Here is a 21764-nt window from a genome sequence, read left to right as displayed (position 1 = left end):
CGCCCCTGAGACAAAGGACTTCCAAAAAGTTGACAACCCGCCCCAAGGAGGGGCTCCGGACATACCAGGACTTTTGCCTCAGTATCCCCTCAGGCTCTCCCAAACACTATATAACTGGCCCCTAGTCTGTAACCCGTGCTCTTCTCCCCCGGGAGAAGTGCCCGGCAGGGTTCCTTTCTTCCTTTCTATAAAGCCTGTGACTCTGGTCTTTCGGACTCCCATGGATTCCAACATTTGGTGCCGAAACCCGGGACAGGGTACTAACTGCCTGGACGATTCCTCTTTGCCGTCCAAACTTACAACCAGGGAAGCAATGGGCAGTGGCAGCTCGTCCCAGGCTTACTCCCTGATTCTGTTTGGATGTGTAATTGTGGGTTGATTGGCCGGCAGTCTAACCCTGTCCTGAACCCCTGCTGGACCAGAAGGTAAGGAGTTTCTCCCTTCCCCTTCCCCGGTTGGCCTCTAAATTTCTCTCTAAAAACACCCCTTTCTGGTCGGACGGTTTTCTCTGACACACCTCACGTTTTGAGGGGTTTGACTTTCAGTCTCAGTGGACTGCACGGAAGACTAGGCGCCTAGCCAAAACTCTCCACTCTCTCGGACTTCTCGTCCTCGGAACTCCCTGACAGGTGGTGACGACCTCTATCAGGGACGACTCCCCCACACGGAGATTCTCTCCTCTTGAGACAGTGACAAAAGGTGGCGACACCCCCTCTTGCTCACCTGTCTCCACTATGGGCTCTTCAGAGTCTAAACCTTCCGACCAGACACCTCTAGGATGTCTCATAAAAATCCTCGCCAAATTCGGTCTCTCAGACCTCAAACCAAAGAAATTAATCTTCTTCTCTAACACGGCATGGCCCCAGTACAGACTAGACAATGACTCCCATTGGCCTAAAAACAGGACATTTGATTATAATATCCTAAGAGATCTTGACAATTTCTGCCACCGGACGGGGAGGGCATCAGAAATTCCTTACGTGCAGGCTTTCTTCTCCTTTCTCTCCTGTCCTTAATTTCTGTACTTTCTGTTCTACACGCAGGCCGGTTTTGGCCAAAGAAACCTCACCTAAAACCTCTGCTCCTAATCTTTCCTTCTCCGCAGACTCTCAAACTCTCTCCTTCTCCTGCCTGACCCCCGGGGCACTCCTCTCTTGGGACCTCTCTCTAGTCTCTCAGCAAATCTTTTTGCTGGAGTCTCTTCCCTCCAGAAAGCCTCTTCCCTTCACTAAATCCTGTTTTCTCATTCATCAGTCTCTCTTTCTCCTCCCCTGCTGGCCAGGGGCCTCTCCCTTCTCCACTGTGTTCTTTGTCATCTCCCCCCTCCAAAGAAGCAAGCTGTGGCTCTGGCTGCAGTGCCTGTCTCATCTCTGACCTCTCTTCCCTCCTTACAAACTGCAGTTCTTTCTGTCTCCTCTCCGACCCCTCCTCCTTCTTTACAAACTGTGACTGTGCCTCTTTTCTCCTTGCCCTCTCCTCTCTCCTCAGAGCTCTAAATTTTTTTGACTCCTCTGACCATGTGGCGCCACACCAATACTTTAACCTCCTTCTCTCCTCCTGCAGATTCTGACTTTCCTTCTTTCCATCCAGCTGCTGACACTGTCCATCCGTCTGCTTTCTCTCTTACTCCTCTCTTTGCTGGCAACTCCCTGCCATCTCTAAAAACTTAAAAAACAGAATTGTATATTAAGCTTTGTGAATAAGTAATCTGTCTTGTCTCATTGTTTGTCAGAAAATATTTCTAGTGAATTGAAACAAGTAAAGCACGCTCATTTAAATTTCTTTATTCATAATATGTGAAGTCTTTGTTTAATGTGTAACTGTGTCTGTTTCTAAGGCCTTAAACCAATAATTACCCACCTCATAAACCAGGTTTACTCATCCCCACGGACTCTCCCTGCAATACCCCCATCTTTCCTGTTCGAAAACCTTCAGGAGCTTATCATCTCACACAAGCCTTATACCTTAATCAATGAGGCAGTAATTTCTCTCCACCCAGTAGTCCCTAATCTCTACAAATTACTGTCACACATTTTTTCAAACACCACTCACTTCACAATCCTAGCCCTCAAGAATGCCTTCTTTACCATTCCTCTACACCCTGACTCTTATTTTCTGTTTGCCTTTACCCAAACACTTAATGCAGCCCAGCAATTTACCTGGATTGTTTTACCCCAGGGGATCAGAAACAGCCCACACCTGTTTGGGCAGGCACTAGCTCAGGATTTAGCAGCATGCAATCTCAAAACTAGTACTCTCTTACAATATGTAGATAACCTACTCCTCTGCAGCCCCTCCCTGCCTGCCTCAAGGAGACTCACCAGCACCCTTCTTAACTTCCTCACTATGAAGTGTTATCCTGTCTTCTCTGCTAAGGCTCAACTTTATTCTCAGTCCCTAGACTATCTAGGCATTACTTTAACCCCCACCACCTGAAGTCTCACCCTAGATCAAACTCAGACTCTCCACAGTCTCCAACCACCTACCACAACAGATCAAATCTTTTCTTTCCTCAGTCTAATTAGGCTTCTTTAAACACTGAATTCCCAATTTTGCTCTCTTAGTCAAGCCCCTCAGTGAGATCTTCTGAGCATGGCTTTTAAGGTCTATAATGACCAAGGAAGTAACAGAAAAGGCAAATAAGGCCCAAAAGAAGTCAGGAAATACCAACTTTTGGCTCCAGCGCCCTAAGGGGTTTCACAGCATTCTATCAAGGCCCTGCTCCAGAGTGGAAAGAAAGGTCATTGAACTGAAGCCTGCCAGGCTTCCCGGCCCCACCGGTGACACACCTGTGCTGTGGAAAGAGGGACACGAGAAGGTAAGCTGCCCCCTTTCTCCATGGAGGGAGGGTTCAGTCTCTTCTAGCCCTGCTCCAGCTACCTGTGACCTGACCTTGCCCAGCGTGCTGGGAATTGCCACTGAAGGCCCAAGGACATCGTTCACGAGCCTAAGGTATTTCTTCCAAGTAGCAGATAAACTGATCTCATTTCTTGTAAACACAAGGGCCATCTACTATGCCTTGCTTGAATATTTAAGTTTTATTTATCCCTCAAAGGTCCCTACTGTGGGTATTGACAGTCTGATTTTATTGCTTTATTTAATGTTTAGTATCTCCTTTGTTCCTCTTATCTCAATGCCCCATGACTATTATAGGCTGGGACCTGCTGCTAATTCCAGCTAGAAGCAGTGGTCACTAGGACTTAAACTCTAACTGCAAAGTGTAGAAATGTAACACCCTTTCCCTAAGTACTTGCAGGTTTTATAGGTCACTCAGCAAACTTGTTCAAACACTGTCCAAGAGGCACTTCCAGCATTACATCACCCAAGGACTGACTTTTACATGGACAGGTCCACACACCATGATCCTGACAACTCCCACTGCTGCTAAAATAGAAAAATGGAATGCCTTACTCCAATCACAAACCTGAAGCTGGTTGGTCTACGTATGGCAAATATATGAAAAAACTAAGGACTCTTTTAGTCAGGCTTTGGGAAAAGGGAAACTAGGATAAAAAGAAAGTCAACTTGATTGTCACTAGAGGTTAAAATTTTTTAAATCAAGAGTTCTGACTAGAAAGGAATTGTATGGTTTTGATAATAGAAGGTATAAGGTATGGAAATACTTTTGAAAGGAAAAGGAAAAGCAAGTTGTTATGAAGGCCAGTTATTTCTGGATAAGAAAGTGCATGAAAGTTGAAGGTTTATGTAAGTTGTAGAAGGTTTGTGCAGGTTGTAGGAGATTTGTACCGAGAAAAAAAGAATTTGTACAGTCAGAAAACTGTTTTTCAAAGAATGTTTAATCAGTCACCCTAGCTAATAATCCTCTGCCCTCCCCACTTATTAGGATGACTCTTTCCTCCACCCTGACCATCTGGAGCTCAGAAACAGAGAAACAAAACCGACCCCTTGTCCTTCTATTCTCTATTCACCTCTCAGCCTGCCTCACCAAATCAGGAACTTTCTACTTGTGTGGGAACAACACCTATCTGCATCTCCATACTAATTAGACAAAAACCTGTACCCTAATCTATCTCACCCTAAATATCAACCTAATCCCACCCCATGAGCCTCTTCCAGTTCCTAATACACTATCCATCAATGTAAGGACCAAACAAACTATACAGGTAATTTCTCTTCTTATTGCTTTAGAAATCTCTACAAAAGTAGATCTAGGGACAAGGGGACTAGCCACACTGCCCTGTCTTATTCCTATTTTCTCTCTCTCTCTCTCTCTCTCTCTCTCTCTGAAGCCCAGCAAATTCATAAACATGGAATCAGTGGTTTCACACAAACTGGGCATCTTACTATTTATTGCCTTTCATTAGTTCACTCACTCTCCTATTTACTTTTCTAACTTTTAAACCCTGCCTCTTACATTTGTTTACTAGTTTCTTACAGAACTGCATGCAGACCTTCGCCAATCAGATCACTGGAAAAATCTACCTAACCCTACACATCAACCCTGAAACCTGCCCTCATGAAACAGAAAAATCTGAAACCCTGTATCAGCAAACCTCCTAAATTCTATCTTTCAACCTTGCTAATCTCCAAATACCTGCCTCTTTCTTTATTAAGTTCCTACAGGCCGGGATGAGAGAAATCTCTAGGATTACCTACAATCAAATGCTCCTACACTCCTATTCCCCAGTACCCCAAGGAGAACTTCACAAGGGAAATATCAAATAGGTAGGGATGACAGCAGGAAGAAGCCGCCCCTCAGCCCGAGAAGTTCCCTCCTGAATGTTCTCCAAACCCTCTTCCTCTTTACCACACATATTCAATCCTTCTAAAAATCTTACACCAACAGGTTTCCTGTATTTTAAAATCTCCACATGTCCTCCCACTTGAAGGGAACCAGTCCAGCACGTCTCATGAGGCTCATCCAGGAGACCATGCATCACCATGTCACTCTGTCCACTCGGCACTCGCAGCAAGCAACTAACAATTATTACCTCGCAAAATTTTTTTACTTCCTCACTCAGGTTTTCAGAGACATCACCTGGTTCAGACCTTACAGCATGGAAATTGATGACCTCCTTAACTGGATGAGGGACTTGGCTTGGCAAGATTCCCTTCTTGAGTTCTCTTCAGAAGAAGAAATAATTTTCCAATTGTTTCTCCTCTTTCTCCTCATCACCCCTCACCATATATTATAAAATTAATAACTGCCTTTCTTTTATATGTAACCACAGAGTCGAGAAATGATAGATACATGAATTCCAAACTGCCCTCTTTGCTGTTCCGCTTATCTGTCAGACCTCACCCTTACTGGACTATTGACCCTGAGACAGAGGAATTCCAAAAAGTTGACAACCCGCCCCAAGGAGGGGCTCTGGACATACCAGGACTTTTGGTTCAACACCCACATGCTCGAAGCCCCCCAAGGAGGAGCATTCCGGACATACCAGGACTTTTGCCTCAGTATCCCCTCAGGCTCTCCCAAACACTATATAACTGGCCCCCTAGTCTGTAACCGTGCTCTTCTCCCCCGGGAGAAGTGCCCGGCAGGGTTCCTTTCTTCCTTTCTATAAAGCCTGTGACTCTGGTCTTTCGGATTCCCATGGATTCCAACACTATGCTCCTATTCAGGGCCTCCACATCTCCCCCTTTCCTGTCTGAGCTGTTTATTATGGGTTCAAATCTTCAATAGGTTCAGAATAATAAGGACATTATTCTACAGGTGGCAGTAGTTGCAGTGGAAGGTGAAGGGCAAGCATAGAGAGAAACAGGTTTTCAGAGATCACAGACATGCCGGTTGTTGGGCAGATAAAATATATTATGCTCACTTTGTTAAAGATGGCGCTGCCCACGTGGAGGCCGTCACCCAGGTGATATTAATGTGTGTTAGGGGCTGGCTGTGGGCAGGCAGAATCCTTGTAGCCTGAGGCTTGGTTTTGGGATTAAGCCTTTCCCACCCTTTTTGATGTGGGGTGGTACAATCCCATCATGTCTCTGATAAGTGACTTTGTATCAGAGACTTTTCTATTTTGTATATTGGATTAAAGGTTTTTATTTCTACACTATAAAATGGGGGCAGAACGGGAACTTGCTTTTTTGGTTCCTGAGATTAGCATTAGAGAGCAGAGAACAGAGAAAGGCCATGTGGAAGAGGCCAGGAGAAGCAGCCAAGATGGCGGAGTGTTGAGTGAGAAGCCAGTTTGTGCAGAGTTTGTGCAGGGAGAAGGAAAGAGAACAGAGGTGAATAAGTCTGGTGAGCTAGAAACCTTTGATTCTAGGAAACTCGGATAAGTCAGTAGCTTTGTGAGCACTGAATGTGAGTGGGTTTTGGAGCCCAGTGTGTGTTTTTTGCTTGCCCACCGGGTGCAAGCTAGGATTAAAGACTATGGCCCACCAGTTTTTGGCTCCGTTGTTTCTTTACCAACTGTCCGAATCCTATGCAAACCTGCACTGGCCAGGCGGCTGTGATAGTGGCCCTGGCCCTGGCTACTGGCTTTACACCTGTATTTTGCAAAACTTCAGCACGGCTAGTTAGAATCTTCAAAGAAACCCAGGTGATGTCAGGCACTTCCTGAGTGCTTGGAAGCGAGTTAGGTGTCCTCCTCTTTTTCGAGTTCATTCCTGGAGGTGGATTCACTATCAGCCTCTGGATCTCTGGAACCGGGTTACTACCTAGGGGGCTGATATGAACTCATAACAAAGCTTCACATTCCTTGCTGGTATCCAAAGAGGACCTGTTGATGAGAAAATTGCAACATACCCTCACCCCCAGGTTAGCAATTCGACCAGACTCTGCCAATCAGGGCCAGGTAATACATCCCAGTACAATACAAGAGGCTTAGGCCATTGCTCAGCTAATATAAAATGCCTCTAGGCTGCAGTAAATCCAAATGAGGAAATGCTCAAAAAATTAAGAATAAAAAGAGTCTTATACAGTTGTTCTTATAGGGTGTCTCCTCCTGATTCCCCCCGTTTTGATTGTGCAGCTGGTGCTTAAGAAGGCCATTGGCTCTTTCTGCAATACTTGTAAGTTTGGGTAAATTCCTCAAGCTCCTGAGGACCCCAAAGAATGTCCCAAGATTCCTTTTTATTTTCCCTCCAAATGTACCTCCATACTTTATATCTTTTATCATTAAAACCATAAAATTTCTTTCCAATTAGTGAGAATTCTCAATTTCCAAAACCCTTAACTTTCAGTGAGGACTAAGTTAGTAATTAGCAATTTTAGAATGATATTTTTAGGCCTATATTTCACGACCTTTAGAAACAGGTTCTTTCATTGGCAAACAAACATATTTTCAAAAGATATAAAAGAAATAACAGGAACCTTTTGTAAATTCAAGCAAAACATATTTTCTGTTAAGAACTTTAAAAGACATTAATTAAATTAAACTAGTAGTAATATCAAAAGCTTTTCTAGACCACCTGGTTAAAAAAATTGGAAAACTTTTATATTTTATAGTATTATTAATAATTTCAGAGAAAGCAAGACTCTTTATTTGTCCTGGGCAGCTTTCCAGGATGACTGAAGAGAAGGGAGGGGATGGGCTACTGAGACCCTTGGATTTTAAAACTGTCCTTTATTTTCCTTTACATTGAGGTCGTGGTATGACCCTTCCCATTTTTATAGCCTGCACAGGGCCTGGAGAGTTGTTCGTTCCCACCCCTCTTTTTTTCTTTTTTTTTCTGAATTTTATTCTCTAGAAAGGAGTGAACAGACAGACGGATAGATGAGACAAACAAGAGCTTTCAAACTGAAACTGATTCCTCCTATTTCATAGACCTGAGTACAATCTGACATACAAACAAGACAATTACAGTTACAGAGCCACAGGCATGACATAAATGAAACCTGATTAAACCTAATAACAGAGTTGCTACTTGGCCATTAACTCTGAAGAAAATGAACACAGAGCACAGCAATTAGTATAGCAAGACTTTACAAAGTACAAAAAAACAAGTTTAGGATCCACAATTCCATTCTACTTAAGTTTAAATGAGCACTCTTAATGTACTTCAATTTTAAAGCAACAATGCCCAGAGCATTTAAATACAGAAACAAAACTATTTTATTTAATTCAATATTAGAGTTGGCATTTTCAATTTTTGCATTAAAGAACTTAATCTAAGCCTCAAAAGAGCCACATCTTGGCTACTCTAAATTGATATCATTTCATACATTTATAAGCATAGGTTGACTAATTATCCAGAATTGACCCTATGGGGCCACCCTTAGGAATGGATGGTGTGTTACCCATTCTGTTACAATTATCAGACAAAAACTGAAACAGAAACCAAAATCACAAAAACCTGAGAGAAACATCATCTAACCTGTTGTGCAATACTGCAAACCATGATTTCAGCGCAACCAGACCAGGAAGACACCTGCCCAATCTCAGTCAGGGCATTTTGTGACAGGGGCACTGGAGGATAAAACTAGTAGAACTCCCCCAGGTAAATACACACTTGGCAGCTGCTTGGGAAGTACCGTGGTCAGATCCTCCAGGGTCCCCTAGTCTGGGAATAATTTGAAGGCAAAGAATGAGGAAGAAACAAAACAATAGCTCAGAAGGTTGTAACCCAAACATTCAAGAAAATCAGAAAAGTTCAGGACCCGTCTAGGTTCTGATAGTCATAACTGTTAATGGATTTTACTGAAATATAATTTTTCTCCCTAAAATTACCCTTAGTTTTTTTTTGTTTGTTTGTTTTGTTTTGTTTTTCTTTCTGAAGCTGGAAACGGGGAGAGACAGTCAGACAGACTCCCGCATGCGCCCGATGACCGGGATCCACCCGGCCCGCCCACCAGGGGGCAACGCTCTGCCCACCAGGGGGCGATGCTCTGCCCCTCCGGGGCGTCACTCTGTTGCGACCAGAGCCACTCTAGCGCCTGGGGCAGAGGCCAAGGAGCCATCCCCAGCGCCCGGGCCATCTTTGCTCCAATGGAGCCTTGGCTGCGGGAGGGGAAGAGAGAGACAGAGAGCAAGGAGAGGGGGAGGGATGGAGAAGCTGATGGGCGCTTCTCCTGTGTGCCCTGGCCGGGAATCGAACCCGGGACCTCTGCATGCCAGGCTGACGCTCTACCACTGAGCCAACCGGCCAGGGCCTACCCTTAGTTTTTTTAAGGAGCCAAATTAAGATTAACCTAGTTACAGTATTAAATGCAGTTTTAACTTGGCCTGGTAATTTGCCTAAACATCAATTTATATCATATTGGCTTTTCACAATCTGCTTTGCTGGAACTTTTTAGGAATTTTCTGATAGAGTTTTAATTAGCCTCTCAGGGCACACACAGAAGCCAAGCTGTACAGTTGCCATTACGCTCTGCCTGCAATCTTTCTGAAAATGTCCTTCTTTGCCAGAGTTATAACAAGTTTGTGGCTGCAATGTGGCAGCAAGTACCTGGGCTCAACGTTATTCGGTACCTACATTTTTGACAAGCTCTAATCATTTCTGCTATATTAGGATGGTGCCCCTTAAAAGGATCCAATACCTTTTGGCAATCAGCACTTGCGTTCTCATAAGCCAGCTGAAGGGTCAGCACCTTTGCTGCTTGTTCTACCTGTCGTGAGATGGCAGTTTGCAGGCAATTAACGAAATCAATATAGGGTTTGTTCAGTCTCTGATGGATACTTGCAAAAGAGCCCATAGGGGTCTTGGTATCTGGAATCCAAACCCAAGCCTTAAAAGCTGCCAGAAAGCCTGACCGGGTGGTGGCGCAGTGGATAGAGCGTCAGACTGGGATACGGAAGAACCCAGGTTCGAGACCCCGAGGTCGCCAGCTTGAGCGTGGGCTCATCTGGCTTGAGCAAAAAGCTCACCAGCTTGGACCCAAGGTTGCTGGCTCCAGCAAGAGGTTACTTAGTCTGCTGAAGGCCCGCGGTCAAGGCACGTATGAGAGGGCAATCAATGAACAGCTAAGAAGTCGCAACGCGCAACGAAAAACTAATGATTGATGCTTCTCATCTCTCTCCGTTCCTGTCTGTCTGTCCCTGTCTATCTCTGCCTCTGTTAAAAAATAAAATAAAAAAACAAAAATAAAAGCTGCCATAAAAACGTGAGAAAGGGATGTGCAGTTTCATGCAGGCCTGAGTCTAGGGAGTGTCATAAGCCCTGACTCCTGTGAACATATCAACCCAACTGGAAGTGCCGCATTCAGATTCTCTATAGCTTGTGTCTGAGCTGCATCCTGGTATTCTTGTAGTCAGACACTGTATTGAGCAGTTGTGGTTACTGCTTTCACTAGCCTCGTCTGGTCCCAGGGGGTCATTTCATATCTGGTGCCAACTGCTTCAACTATTCCTTTGGTAAATGTGCTTTTACCCCATTTCCAGAAATACTTTTCCTGAATTCCTTACAGACATGAAAAGGGAGACTCTCATGTCTAACAGGCTGTCTGGGCAGGCAGATTACTAGGAATGCCTGAAAACAATCTTAGCCATGCTACAAACCCTCGCGCAAACATTGATCAACCATATTTTTGGTTTGCAGTGGAGACAGCAGTGATGGTAATTTGGGCTCAGAGGGCGAATGGGATGGTGGTCAGTAAGGCTGGGGCTCATCAGGAGGGGAATCTGGTGATTTCGTCACTGAATCGGAAATAGTGCCAATCGACAATGACTCCATGTTCTTAGATGTTGTACAGTCACTGGCCCTAATGAGTTGCAGAGCCAGTGCCCCATTCGCTCCCAGTCTTCAATGTCTAGGCTCCCTTCTTTCAGATACCAGGGAACTGTTGACAGACTACAATAAGCAACTTTATGAGTTGCCTACCAGGGACCTTACACCCCACACTGAGGAGAAGGCATATAGTTGAAGCTTATAGTTGCACTGCTCCGGGATCAGGGACTCCCCCATGATGGTCAGGGGAAAGAAATGGGGAAAGGGAGAGGAAAAATGGGGAGTCCCTGGTCTGATCCCTATTTGACGTCACCGCAGATTCTGGAGGCTATTCCTCTGTCATCTGTGTCCCACTTACCAGGATGTGTTGAATGTCCCTTTCCTCTGCCAGGCTTTCAGAGGTTGTTTCTCTGTTTGTTTCCGCTCCTCACACAGGGCACTACTTGTCATGGAGACAATGACTACTTGAAGACTACATGGTGCACTGAGGGAAAACACCTCACAATCCCCTATACAGGTTTCATGAGATGACCCTGACCCCCAGTCCTTACAGGTATCTACTGATACACACAAAACAGAAGCAGGGACAAGAATGAGGAAGTCAGGAAGCAGAGAAGAGAATGAGGAAGTCAGGAAGAGGAACTTCTTTAGAGCAGATTAAAGGGCAAGCAAGTAGCTCAAATGTCCCCACCTATTGATTAATCAGAATTGCTAATTCTATCCCAATTGTGCTGCATTTAGCACAGTACTGCATCCAGTACTTTTGTCAGTAAAGTCCTGTGACCTTTGCCTCAGGACACTGAACTCTGTCCCTGTTTTATGTTCATATTCAGGGTCGGTCTCTCTCTCTCTCTCTCTCTCTCTCTCTCTCTCTATATATATATATATATATATTTTTTTTTTTTTTTTTTTACCATATATATATATGGTAAAAATGTTCAAATACAGTATATCATTTTAAGGAAACCCACTTGCTATTGGTTATATTTTCTTTATTTATAAATATCATGGCATAAATGTGATTACATAACCTGAAACCCTAGCGAATAAAACTTCTTTGTGGCAATTCAATATCATTATTTATTTATGACATCACAATGAAAATGGGAAATACGATTGTTAGGTAGGATATATAGTTATCAGAGCAGGAAAAGGGGAAGGGAAAAAAGGGGGGTTCATCGCACCCACTGAAGGAGGGAGTCAGCAGTCATAAGTTCTGCCAAAACAAAATCACCAGATGTTCAAATAGCCTTTAAACTCTGTATGTTAGTTTCAAAATAACCGAAGGGAAGCCTTGGAACCCCATATGTTAGACCCAATAACCAGGAAACAAATCCATGAAACTAAGAGTATGTAACTCCTAAGACCCCAACAGGCCGGGTGCTCAGGCTAGCTGAGTTGCCTGCATGTGCCTCAAGCACAGGCTCTGCTTAATACACTGCTTGCTTTGCTTGAATGCTGCACCCAGTTCCTCACCTGAATTCTTTCTCATGAGTGTGAATGAGCTAAGGAAGAAGCCCCAGGGACTCAGGTCCTCTCTGGTGACACAATCACTAAAGATTTATTTTTGTCCTTTCATTAAAATTAAGTCTAAGAGATGTGTCAGGACATCCTGGCTCACTTTTTACTCTGTAGGTTTATCTTCAAACCGTTTTTTTCTAAAATCCATTTTAAGGGCAATACCGAATTTGCACCGAGTAGTGTATTTACTAGTGAATCCTAACCAAGGGGAATTTTCTCATTAAAAAAATATTTACAGTTAAATCAAAGATTTTTCTTTTTCTTTTTAGCCATAGCAAATCACATCTATTACCTTATTCTGTGAATACAGAATGAGGCAAAAGTAGGTTTACAGTTGTGAGTATGCAAAACAGAAATTATTAATTATTGTATTATTTTCCATATGAAAACTGTAAATCTACTTTGTCCCAACCTGTATACACATCCACTTTCTTATAGTCTTTCCCCTACAACTGTTTTCATTTATTGTTCATTTTAATTCAGAATAATTGTTAAAATACATTTATTTGTTTTCTTATTTATTTACTTACTTATATTATTAAGTGAGAGGTGGGGAAGTACAGAGACAGATTCCGCATGTGGCTCCACCAGGATCCACCCAGCAAGCCCCTTATGGGGCGATGTTCTGCCCATCTGAGGCCATTGCTCAATTGCTCAGCAACTTTAGCGCCTGAGGCAAGACCATGGTGCCACTCTCAGTGCCCCCAGCCAACTTTCTCGAATGAACCATGGCTGCAGGAGGGGTGGAGAGAGAAGAGGGAGAGGGAGGGTGGAGAAGCAGATGGTCCCATCTCCTGTGTGCCCTGACTGGGAATTGAACCTGGGACTTCCACATGCCAGGCAGATGCTCTACCGCTGAGCCAACTGGCTAGGGTCTAAATACATATTTTCAAGTTTTAAAACTTTATTTTATGTATTTCTACAAAAGATATATTTTACTAAATATTTATGAGTACATGTGTGTGTTCTGAGATTACTGGCATTGAAGAATGGCCTTAGAAGTACACAGGTTTCTAATTCAGACCTTTTATAAACCTCTTCTATCTCAAAACCAGGGTACTCTGAAATGCTAACAAAAATTATATATGTACCAAGCATATATAATTGCTTAATAATAAAGTCATGCGCTTCAAGCAAGTGAGCCACAAAGAGACAGTCTTGCCTTGTCATCTCGCCCTCGGGCTCTACAATCCTTGTCCCTGCTTGTGGAGGATTTCTCGCTCTTCGAAATAGGGTATGCTCGGCCGACAAGACCCCGGGCACCTGCTCCTGGCATTTCTTTTCTCAGAGGTTTTACTTCTCGGTTGGGGCGCCTTATCTGAGGTGGAGCTCTGATAAGAAAAATTGAAATTAATCAAAGGCAAAAGTATTTCAATATGACCATAGTCAATAAAACTACTGAATCAAGAAAGCCAAAATATTCACTTTTCCCCCTTTTGCCAATTCATGGCCACATCAATTATGTCAGTTTTTAAAAGTACTTTTCTTTAAAACATACTGGTTGATACAATTATTAAATACATATAAATGACATATATAGCAGCAATTATTTTGTCAAAAATAACTATCAATCACCAACAGAGCAATACAGACTATTCCTATTTATGGTAATAATCTTAATAGTGTAATAGAAATCCCATTACTTTATTCATCATTGTCCTAAACCAAGAATAAGTAACTTAAAAAAAAAAAGAAACAGCATAAAAGCTGAAAGGACAAGAATTCAAAATATGCCTCTTTGAGGTTTACTAATTTATTTTTTTATAACATTTCATTCATAAATTACAAATATCAGGGCTCAACAATTAAATCTTATAAACAAAGTAATTTAAGTTTTAAAATATTATGCTCTCAGGGGTCAAAAATCACAGGATCCTTTATTATACAGGCTCCCAAATGTGAATCAAGAATTTTTGATAACTATGAATGGTAAGAGATGTTAATGACACTTATTGTGGTCATTTTACACTATATATAAATACTGAATCATTATGTTTTATACCTGAAACTAATATAATGTCAGTTACTCCTCATTCTTTAAAAAAAAAAAGTTTGATAACTATTTAAATGTAATAATGCACACAAAGTGGCATATTTTGTTTCATGTAATGTGAAACATATCTTCTTCAAATAGCAAAATTTTGAGATTACTCAGCACAGTGTTTACTTGTCTCTCTGGGTGTGAGGGGCTCTTATCACTAGTGTGTAATCTCTTCTTCTTTAAGCTGTCTCTGCCTCTGTTTCCCTACCTTCTCTTTCTACAGGTCTGCCAGTACTTGTGTAGCCCTTCAGATCCCATGTGTATAGTCCTTTTTCGCCAATATACCATATCTATTATTAGCCCCTTTTCAGCTTCATGATTTAATTGATCTAACTCATCATGGAGCTTCTTTCTCTTCCCGGTATCAGAAAAAGTGGCACGTGTATATAACTCAATGAACCAGAAAAACAAAAAATTAGATAAAAAGCCAAGAAGGTTCCAAACTCCAGACAAAAAAAAAAAAAAAAAAAAAAAAGGTAAAAACTGACAACATATTGCATATCTAATGTAGCATCTTCAGCTTTTTGGAATTAGACAACTACGTGAACCTGCCAAGGACAGAGAGCCTGGTGGAAACTACCAAATCCTACGAGGTTCCCACACACTGACAGCCAAGCCCTTGGAGTTCAGTCACAGTTGTGTACTGAACACCCATCAGAAGGCATCTGGCCTCTGCTATGCTGGGTCCTCAGAGCAGACAAAGATGAATATGCAGTCATGTGGAAGAAATCCACAGGGAGAAAACTAGAAAATGGTGTACAGTAAACTAGTTATAAGGCACTTTTAAACTTAAAGGTTTTATTATATTATTGGTTCTAGTGTGTTGTTAGTCTTGTAAGCCAATGAAAGGAAATGTGATGAGACTAGTAAAGAATAAAAAACTAAAAATGCTACATTGCCTTACTCTCCATATTTCATTGTGACCACTGCTTTTTGACTGAATTTTGTTTTAATGAGGGATAGATTACTCATAAATTAGCATATATATAAGTGCCTTTCTGGAATAGGTTCATGAGTATAATCAAAGACAATAGGAGACAACCATCTCCTCCTCACAGAACACAGGGGTTTGCCCAATCAGCAGCCATGCCTCCCTTCAGTCTTTCACTGTTCAGGGTCCTGCTCACGGGATACAGCCAGTCTGAACACATGCTCACCAGCAGCAGGGCCAGCCACACTCTGCACCCAGTCGCGGGCTCAGGGGTTAGCAGCAGCGCACCCTGAAGCATGGCTGCCCCCCCAGCCTGTGCTCCCCTCGGTGTGCTCTGTCAGGGCTGTGGAGGAGAACAGGTATCCACTGTGCACACCACCAGCTCAGGGAGCCTGTGTTGTCAGAAGACACATTTCAAAGCTTGTGTACAGGCTGCATGCCCAGGGTGCGCAGTTGCTGACCTGCTCTGCCACACTCAGTGCTCTTGTGGGCTCATACACGGTCTGAATGAAACTGTTCAAGAAGCCATATGTGCCATTTGTGGCCTGTCCTTGTCTCACAGAAAGTGAGTCTGGGCCTGGCAGGTCTTCAGTTCCATCTCACTGCAGCTGGATGCTACATTTGTAACAGACTGTCAACTTCCCAAAGGACATCCTTGATGCTGTTCTGTACTGCCCCTCCAGGAGCACACCACTGCATGACATCATGCTTCGCATTAAGGGCTCAGTGACAGCTTCCCGGCTGTGTGATACATACATCTCAAGGCTTCTTTTACTGATCTCTTTTTAAAAAGAGACATCAGTGTGGTTACAGAACATCATCAACCTCCGTCCGAATGGTCAGAGACTGACACTGTACCAGTCAACACTATTTCAAATACAGAGAATAACTTGTAAATCTACAGATAAAAGACTAGTTTGTCTATACTGTATTTACCTCTCCTGCTTGAGGACATCTCCTGATAGGAATGGAAAAAATATGCCTTATTCTATCATATGCAAATAAGCTTGATTTCCTCCAAAAACCAATACTTCCTCTTGCAAAGATGTACTATTAAATATCAATATAATATTTAAAGTCTGACTGGAGGTGGGACAGTGGTTAGAGTGTCGACCCAATTGCCAAGGTTGCTGGTTCAAGAACCAAGGTCACCAGCTCCTCAATTCAGAGTTGCAAGCTCCTCAATCCAAGGGTTGCAATTTTGAGTCCAGGGTCCCAGGGTGGGGGTCAAGGAATGTATGAGAAGAATCAATGGATGCAAAACTATGGGGAACAATGAGTTGATACTTCTCTCTCTCTCCCTTTCTTTTTCCCTCCCTCTCTCCCTCCCTCAACCCTCTCTCCCCTCCCTCTCTCTCTCTCCCCTCCTTCCTCTATATAAAAAATAACCAAAGTTAAAGAAATTTTAAATATTATAGGTAAATGTTCTTATCAGTATTGCTTATAATAGCTATCTCCTGGAAATAACCTAAATGCTCAGTATCAGAATGGATACATAAATTACTGCATGTTCACATGATGGGATCTTATATTCACATGAATATGGATTACAGCTACACACAATGATAAAGCATGAATCTCAGGACCATCATATTGAGTGAAAACACAGGTTCAAAGAATACGTACTATAATTCCAAGTAAAACAGGACACTGTTTATGGATACAAATAGACATATTAGAGCATAAAGAAAGGCGAGAGTATGATAAACCCCAAACTCAGGACAGTATCCAACTGTGAATGGTGAGGAGTGGGGAAGGAATTGGATGCAGAGGAGCCCATAGGGGGACGTCAGAAGTATCAGGAATCCTTTATATTAAACTCTGTGGTGAGTATACAGATGCTACTGTATTGTGATTCCTTACACCTTTCATAAATTTTAATTGCTCCTATTACTACTCAGTAGTTAATATAATAATACTGCAACACTAATGAAAAATCTGAGCACCTAAAAATGAAATTATAGGGTTGATACAAAGTTTCTGGCATGTTCTAGAAACATACATGTTCTAGAGATAAAGGTGCAGAGTACCCTGCCTCAGTTGAATCTACTGCCTGGCAATTCTCCAGAGAAGACTGGGTTACAGAAATAGAACTGCCAGTATCAGCACCACTCCACAATAATTCCTGAAGTCAAAGTGAAAAGGTCTTCTGTAAGGATGTCTATATTCTATGCCATGTTAATAAATAGAATATAAAATGCCTGACCAGTGGTGGCACAGTGGATAAAGTGTAAACCTAGGACACTGAAGACCCAGATTAGAAACCCCAGAGTCACTGGCTTAAGCACAGCTCATCCAGCTTGAGTGCAGGGTCAGTGTCTTGAGCACAGAGTTGTCGGCTTGAGCTTGGGATCCTAAACATGATCCCATGGCCACTAGCTTAAGCAAGGGGTCACTCGCTTAGCTGGAGCACCCCCCCCCATTCATTGAAAGCAATCATTGAACAACTAAAGTGCCACAAGTACAAGTTAATGCTTCTCATCTCTCTCCCTTCTTGTCTAGAGGGAGGGAGGGAGGAAGGGAGGGAGAGGGGGGGATGGAGAAAGGGAGGGAGGGAAGGAGGGAAGGAGGAAAAGAGGGAGAGGAGGAGGAAAGGAGGGAGGGAGGGAAGGGAGGAAGAGAAAAACAGGGAGGGAGGGATAGGGTCTAAGATATATCAGAATATTCTCTATTTTCTATATAAACTCCTTCCTAAAATCTTCATCTATTGAGCTCTTATATTTATTCTAACTTTCTGCTTAATGATTACTCTAAATTCTTTTATGTTACCTATCTGTTTATATACTTTAGAATTCTGGTATAAGAATAACTTATTTCAAACAGGTCCTCTATATGCCTAAGAACATAAGCCAAGATTATTTAAAGTTAACTTCTGGAAAATAAAGAAATAATTTTACTTTGCTATTACTGTACATTAATCTATACAACTTTAGAATTAAATAAACAGGAAAACATCTCTCTCCATAGCTAATAAAAAGATATAAAAAAATAAGTTCCAAATAATTCATACTGATATTTTTACTAGAGGCAATTAAAAGTCAATTTATCAGATTTCTGAGTCTAAGAAATAATATTAGGTAAGAAATCAGAGGCAAAAAACAAAGCTTAAATAGAAATTATAAGAACCTATGATTTGAAATTAGACATTAATGACTAAGATTTTTAGCATCCACTCTCACCAAATACATATATAAATGTTATTTTTTAAATCAGTAAATATTTATGGTGTACTGAATTAGTACAACTATGCTGGATGTTATATTGACATAAAAGTGTTGCAAACAGCCTAACCTGTGGTGGCGCAGTAGATAAAGCGTCAACCTGGAAATGCTGAGGTCGCCGGTTCGAAACCCTGGGCTTGCCTGGTCAAGGCACATATGGGAGTTGATGCTTCCAGCTCCTCCCCCCTTCTCTCTCTCTGTCTCTCTCTCTCCTTCTCTGTCTCTCTCTCTCCCCTCTCTAAAAATGAATAAATAAAAAATAAAAAAAATAATAAAAAAATTAAAAAAAAAAAAAAAGTGTTGCAAACACTAGCCTACCTTCACAGAAAAAAGAGCACAGAGACCTGGAGCCAGCATTAGATTTAGAACCCTAAGACCTGAGTGCCTTTCTACTCCCAGGGCCATCAATTACCATCAAGATAATACTTCATAGAATTTTTAAATGTATTTTTCATTAAAATATATACAGTAAAATGCATATATATTAAGTATACTACTCAATAAATTTTCATACCATATAACCATGAGTAGATCAAAATGGGACACTTCCCAATATCCCAGAAGGCTTTTCATAACCACTCTTAGTCAATTATAAGCCCTTAAAGATAATCACTATCCTGACCTTAGTATCACAGCTTAGGTTTGCCTAAACTAGTTTCATTTAAGTGTAATTCTATAGTATATACTCTGTGTCTGGTTTCTTTCTTTAAACATTAACCTGTGAAATTCATCCATGTCCCTGTAGATAGCACTAGGTTATCTTCTCTCATTGCTGTGTGGTATTCTATTGCATAAATATATACTACAAATTATCTAGTCTGCTGTTGAATGACACTTTAATTGTTTTCTCTTTGACATCATTTTTAAAGTTTCTATGAATATGAGAATTATGTTCATGATAAACATAAAACATTCATTTCTTTGTGGTATGTACACAGGACTGGAATTGCTAGATCACAGAGTATATGGAAAATTAGCTTTCATTTTCCAAAGTGCTGAAGACATTTTACACTGCCATCAACAATGTCTGAGTTCCCCCTGTTCCATCCTAGCCATTTTGGTGGGAAGGTAATGGCATCTTATTGTGGTGTTGCTTTGCCTTTCCTGAATTGCTACAGATGTTGAACATCTTCCAACAATATGCTTACTGGCCATCTGAATATCTTCTTTTGTGGAGGATCTATTCCAGTCCTTAGTACATTTCTTTTTCAATCAGATTGTCTGATTTGTTTTTTTATTGATTTATTGATTCTTGTTCCTTACAAGCATACCTCAAAGATATTGCAGGTTTGATTCTATACCACTGCAATAAAGTGAGTATCATAATAAAGCAAGTCACAAGAATTTTTTGGTTTACTAGTGCACATAAAAGTTATGTTTAGACTGTACTATAGTCTATTAAGTGTGCAATGGCATTACGTCCAAACAATGTATATAACATATCTTAATTTAGAAACACTTTATTGTTAAAAAATGTCAACCATTATGTGAGCCTTCAGTGAGTCATAACCTTTTTGCTGGTGGAAGCTCTTCCCTTGATACTGATGGCTGCTGACTGATCAGGGTGATGGTTGCTGAAAGGATGGGTGTGAAAATTTCTTAAAATAAGACAACAATGAAGTCTGCTACTTTGATGTTCTCTTCCTTTCATGAACAATCTCTCTGTAGCATTAGACGCTGTTTGATGGCATTTTACCCACAGTAAATCCCTTAAGACCCTGCTGCTGCTTCAACTAAGCTGATGCAATAATCTAATTCCTTTGTGGAATTCCAACATCCTCACCAGGAATAGTTTCCATCTCAAGAAACTATTCTCTTCGCTCATTCTTAAGAAGCAACTCCTGCCCTGGCCAGTTGGCTCAGTCGTAGAGCGTTGGCCCAGCCTGTGGATGTTCCACGTTCGATTCTTGGTCAGGGCACACAGGAGAAGTGCCCATCTGCTTCTCTACTCCTACCCCTCTCACTTCTATCTGTTTCCGTCTCTCTCTTCTCCTCTCCTCCTGCAGCCATGGCTCAAATGGAATGAGTTGGCCCCAGGCGCTGAGGATGGCTCCATGGCCTCCACCTCAGACGCTTAAAAAAAAAAAAAAAAGGCTCCAGTTGCAATGGAGCTAGGGCCCCAGATTGGCAGAGCACTGCCCCTTAGTGGGCTTGCCAGGTGAACCCCAGTTGGGGTGCATGCAGGAATCTGTTTCTGCCTCCCCTCCTCTCACTAAAATAAAAAACAAAAAACGAAACAAACAAAAAAAAGAAGCAACTCCTCATCCATTAAAGTTTTCACATGGAAGTGAAGCAATTCAGTCCCATCTTCGGGCTCTACTTCTAACCCTAGTTCTCTTGCTATTTTCACATCTGCAGTTATTTCCTCTACTGAAGTCCAGAACTCCTCAAAGTCATCCATGAGGGTTGGAATGAACTTCTTCCAAACTCCTGTTAACATTGATATCTTGACCTCTTCCCATGAATCAAGAATGTTCTGAGTACACTTCCCATCAAAGACTGAAGACTGCATTTCCCCAGCTGAAGCTGAAGCACCGAAGATGTCTGTGGGAACAGAGTAGACTGGTGTGAAGCTGACCAGACTACGAATGGGGCTGCCTAGTTGAAGAGGGGCCTAGCCTCAGGGCTACCTGCCTCTGGGCAGCCTCACGGCCATGAACATTCACAGCCAGGCTTTAAACCTTTGAGTAATATGAACATTCATTCATGTACGTCCTCACTCAAAGGGTTAACAAAAAACTCACTACTCAAAGGGTTAACACTATTGAGCTGTTCCAGGCAGTGCTGTTTTCACAGCCCTGCTGTATTACAGTTGAGCTGTTTGCATTAAATAGATTTTCCTTCTTTATCACATCCCAAACTGGGGATTCCTGTTGGCACTGAATTGGTGCCAGTGACCATCAGTTGACACTGTCAACTACCTTATTATATCTTACCAACAGAGAATTATATTAGTTTTCACTTAGTTCAAGGTTCAAGGAATGCAAAGTGCTATTTTTATCAAGTTTCTTAAAATCTACCATCTTCCTGTTTTTAAAGTCACATAACAGCTATTTAATTTTTTTAAGCCTAACTTTCCTTCCCTGTAAAATGAAGACAATAATAAAAAAAAAAAAGTATTCTTAATGGCATGGTGAATCCTTTCCATAAGGTTTTTAATTTACTACTAGGCCCAGCTCCATATGAAGAGTCATATCTATGCCAACTATAGTTTTACAAAACTTATTTTTTAAATACATATAGTAAGACTTGAAAGGTGAAGTTACTCCTTGATCCAGAGGCAAAATATATGTGTGTTAGCAGGCATGAAAACGACATTCCCATTGTACATCTCCATCAGAGTTCTTCAGTGACCAAGTGCATGGCAACAAGCAGTAATATTTTGAAAGAAATATTTTTCTGAGCAGCAGTCTCAACAGTGGGCTTAAAATACTCAGTAAACTATGTTGTAAACTGTTGTGCTGTCACTCAG

The 21764-nt window shown here is 41.8% G+C and overlaps 1 protein-coding gene across 5 annotated transcripts in view; it reads right to left on the bottom strand.

The window, feature by feature from the left end:
* Nucleotides 1-21764, bottom strand: part of KATNAL1 (katanin catalytic subunit A1 like 1) — a 119316-nt gene that overhangs the window by 62227 nt on the left and 35325 nt on the right. For all 5 annotated transcript variants that reach the window (XM_066258921.1, XM_066258920.1, XM_066258919.1 and 2 more), the window contains one exon: nt 13262-13430. In XM_066258921.1, coding sequence (XP_066115018.1) covers nt 13262-13430 — 169 coding nt within the window. The remainder of the gene's footprint in view (nt 1-13261; nt 13431-21764) is intronic.

This window comes from Saccopteryx bilineata, chromosome 2 (genome assembly GCF_036850765.1).
Source record: "Saccopteryx bilineata isolate mSacBil1 chromosome 2, mSacBil1_pri_phased_curated, whole genome shotgun sequence".
Classification (NCBI taxonomy): domain Eukaryota; kingdom Metazoa; phylum Chordata; class Mammalia; order Chiroptera; family Emballonuridae; genus Saccopteryx; species Saccopteryx bilineata.
The sequence above is the reverse complement of the archived record's forward strand: the minus strand, read 5'-3'. Positions and strand labels throughout refer to the sequence as shown.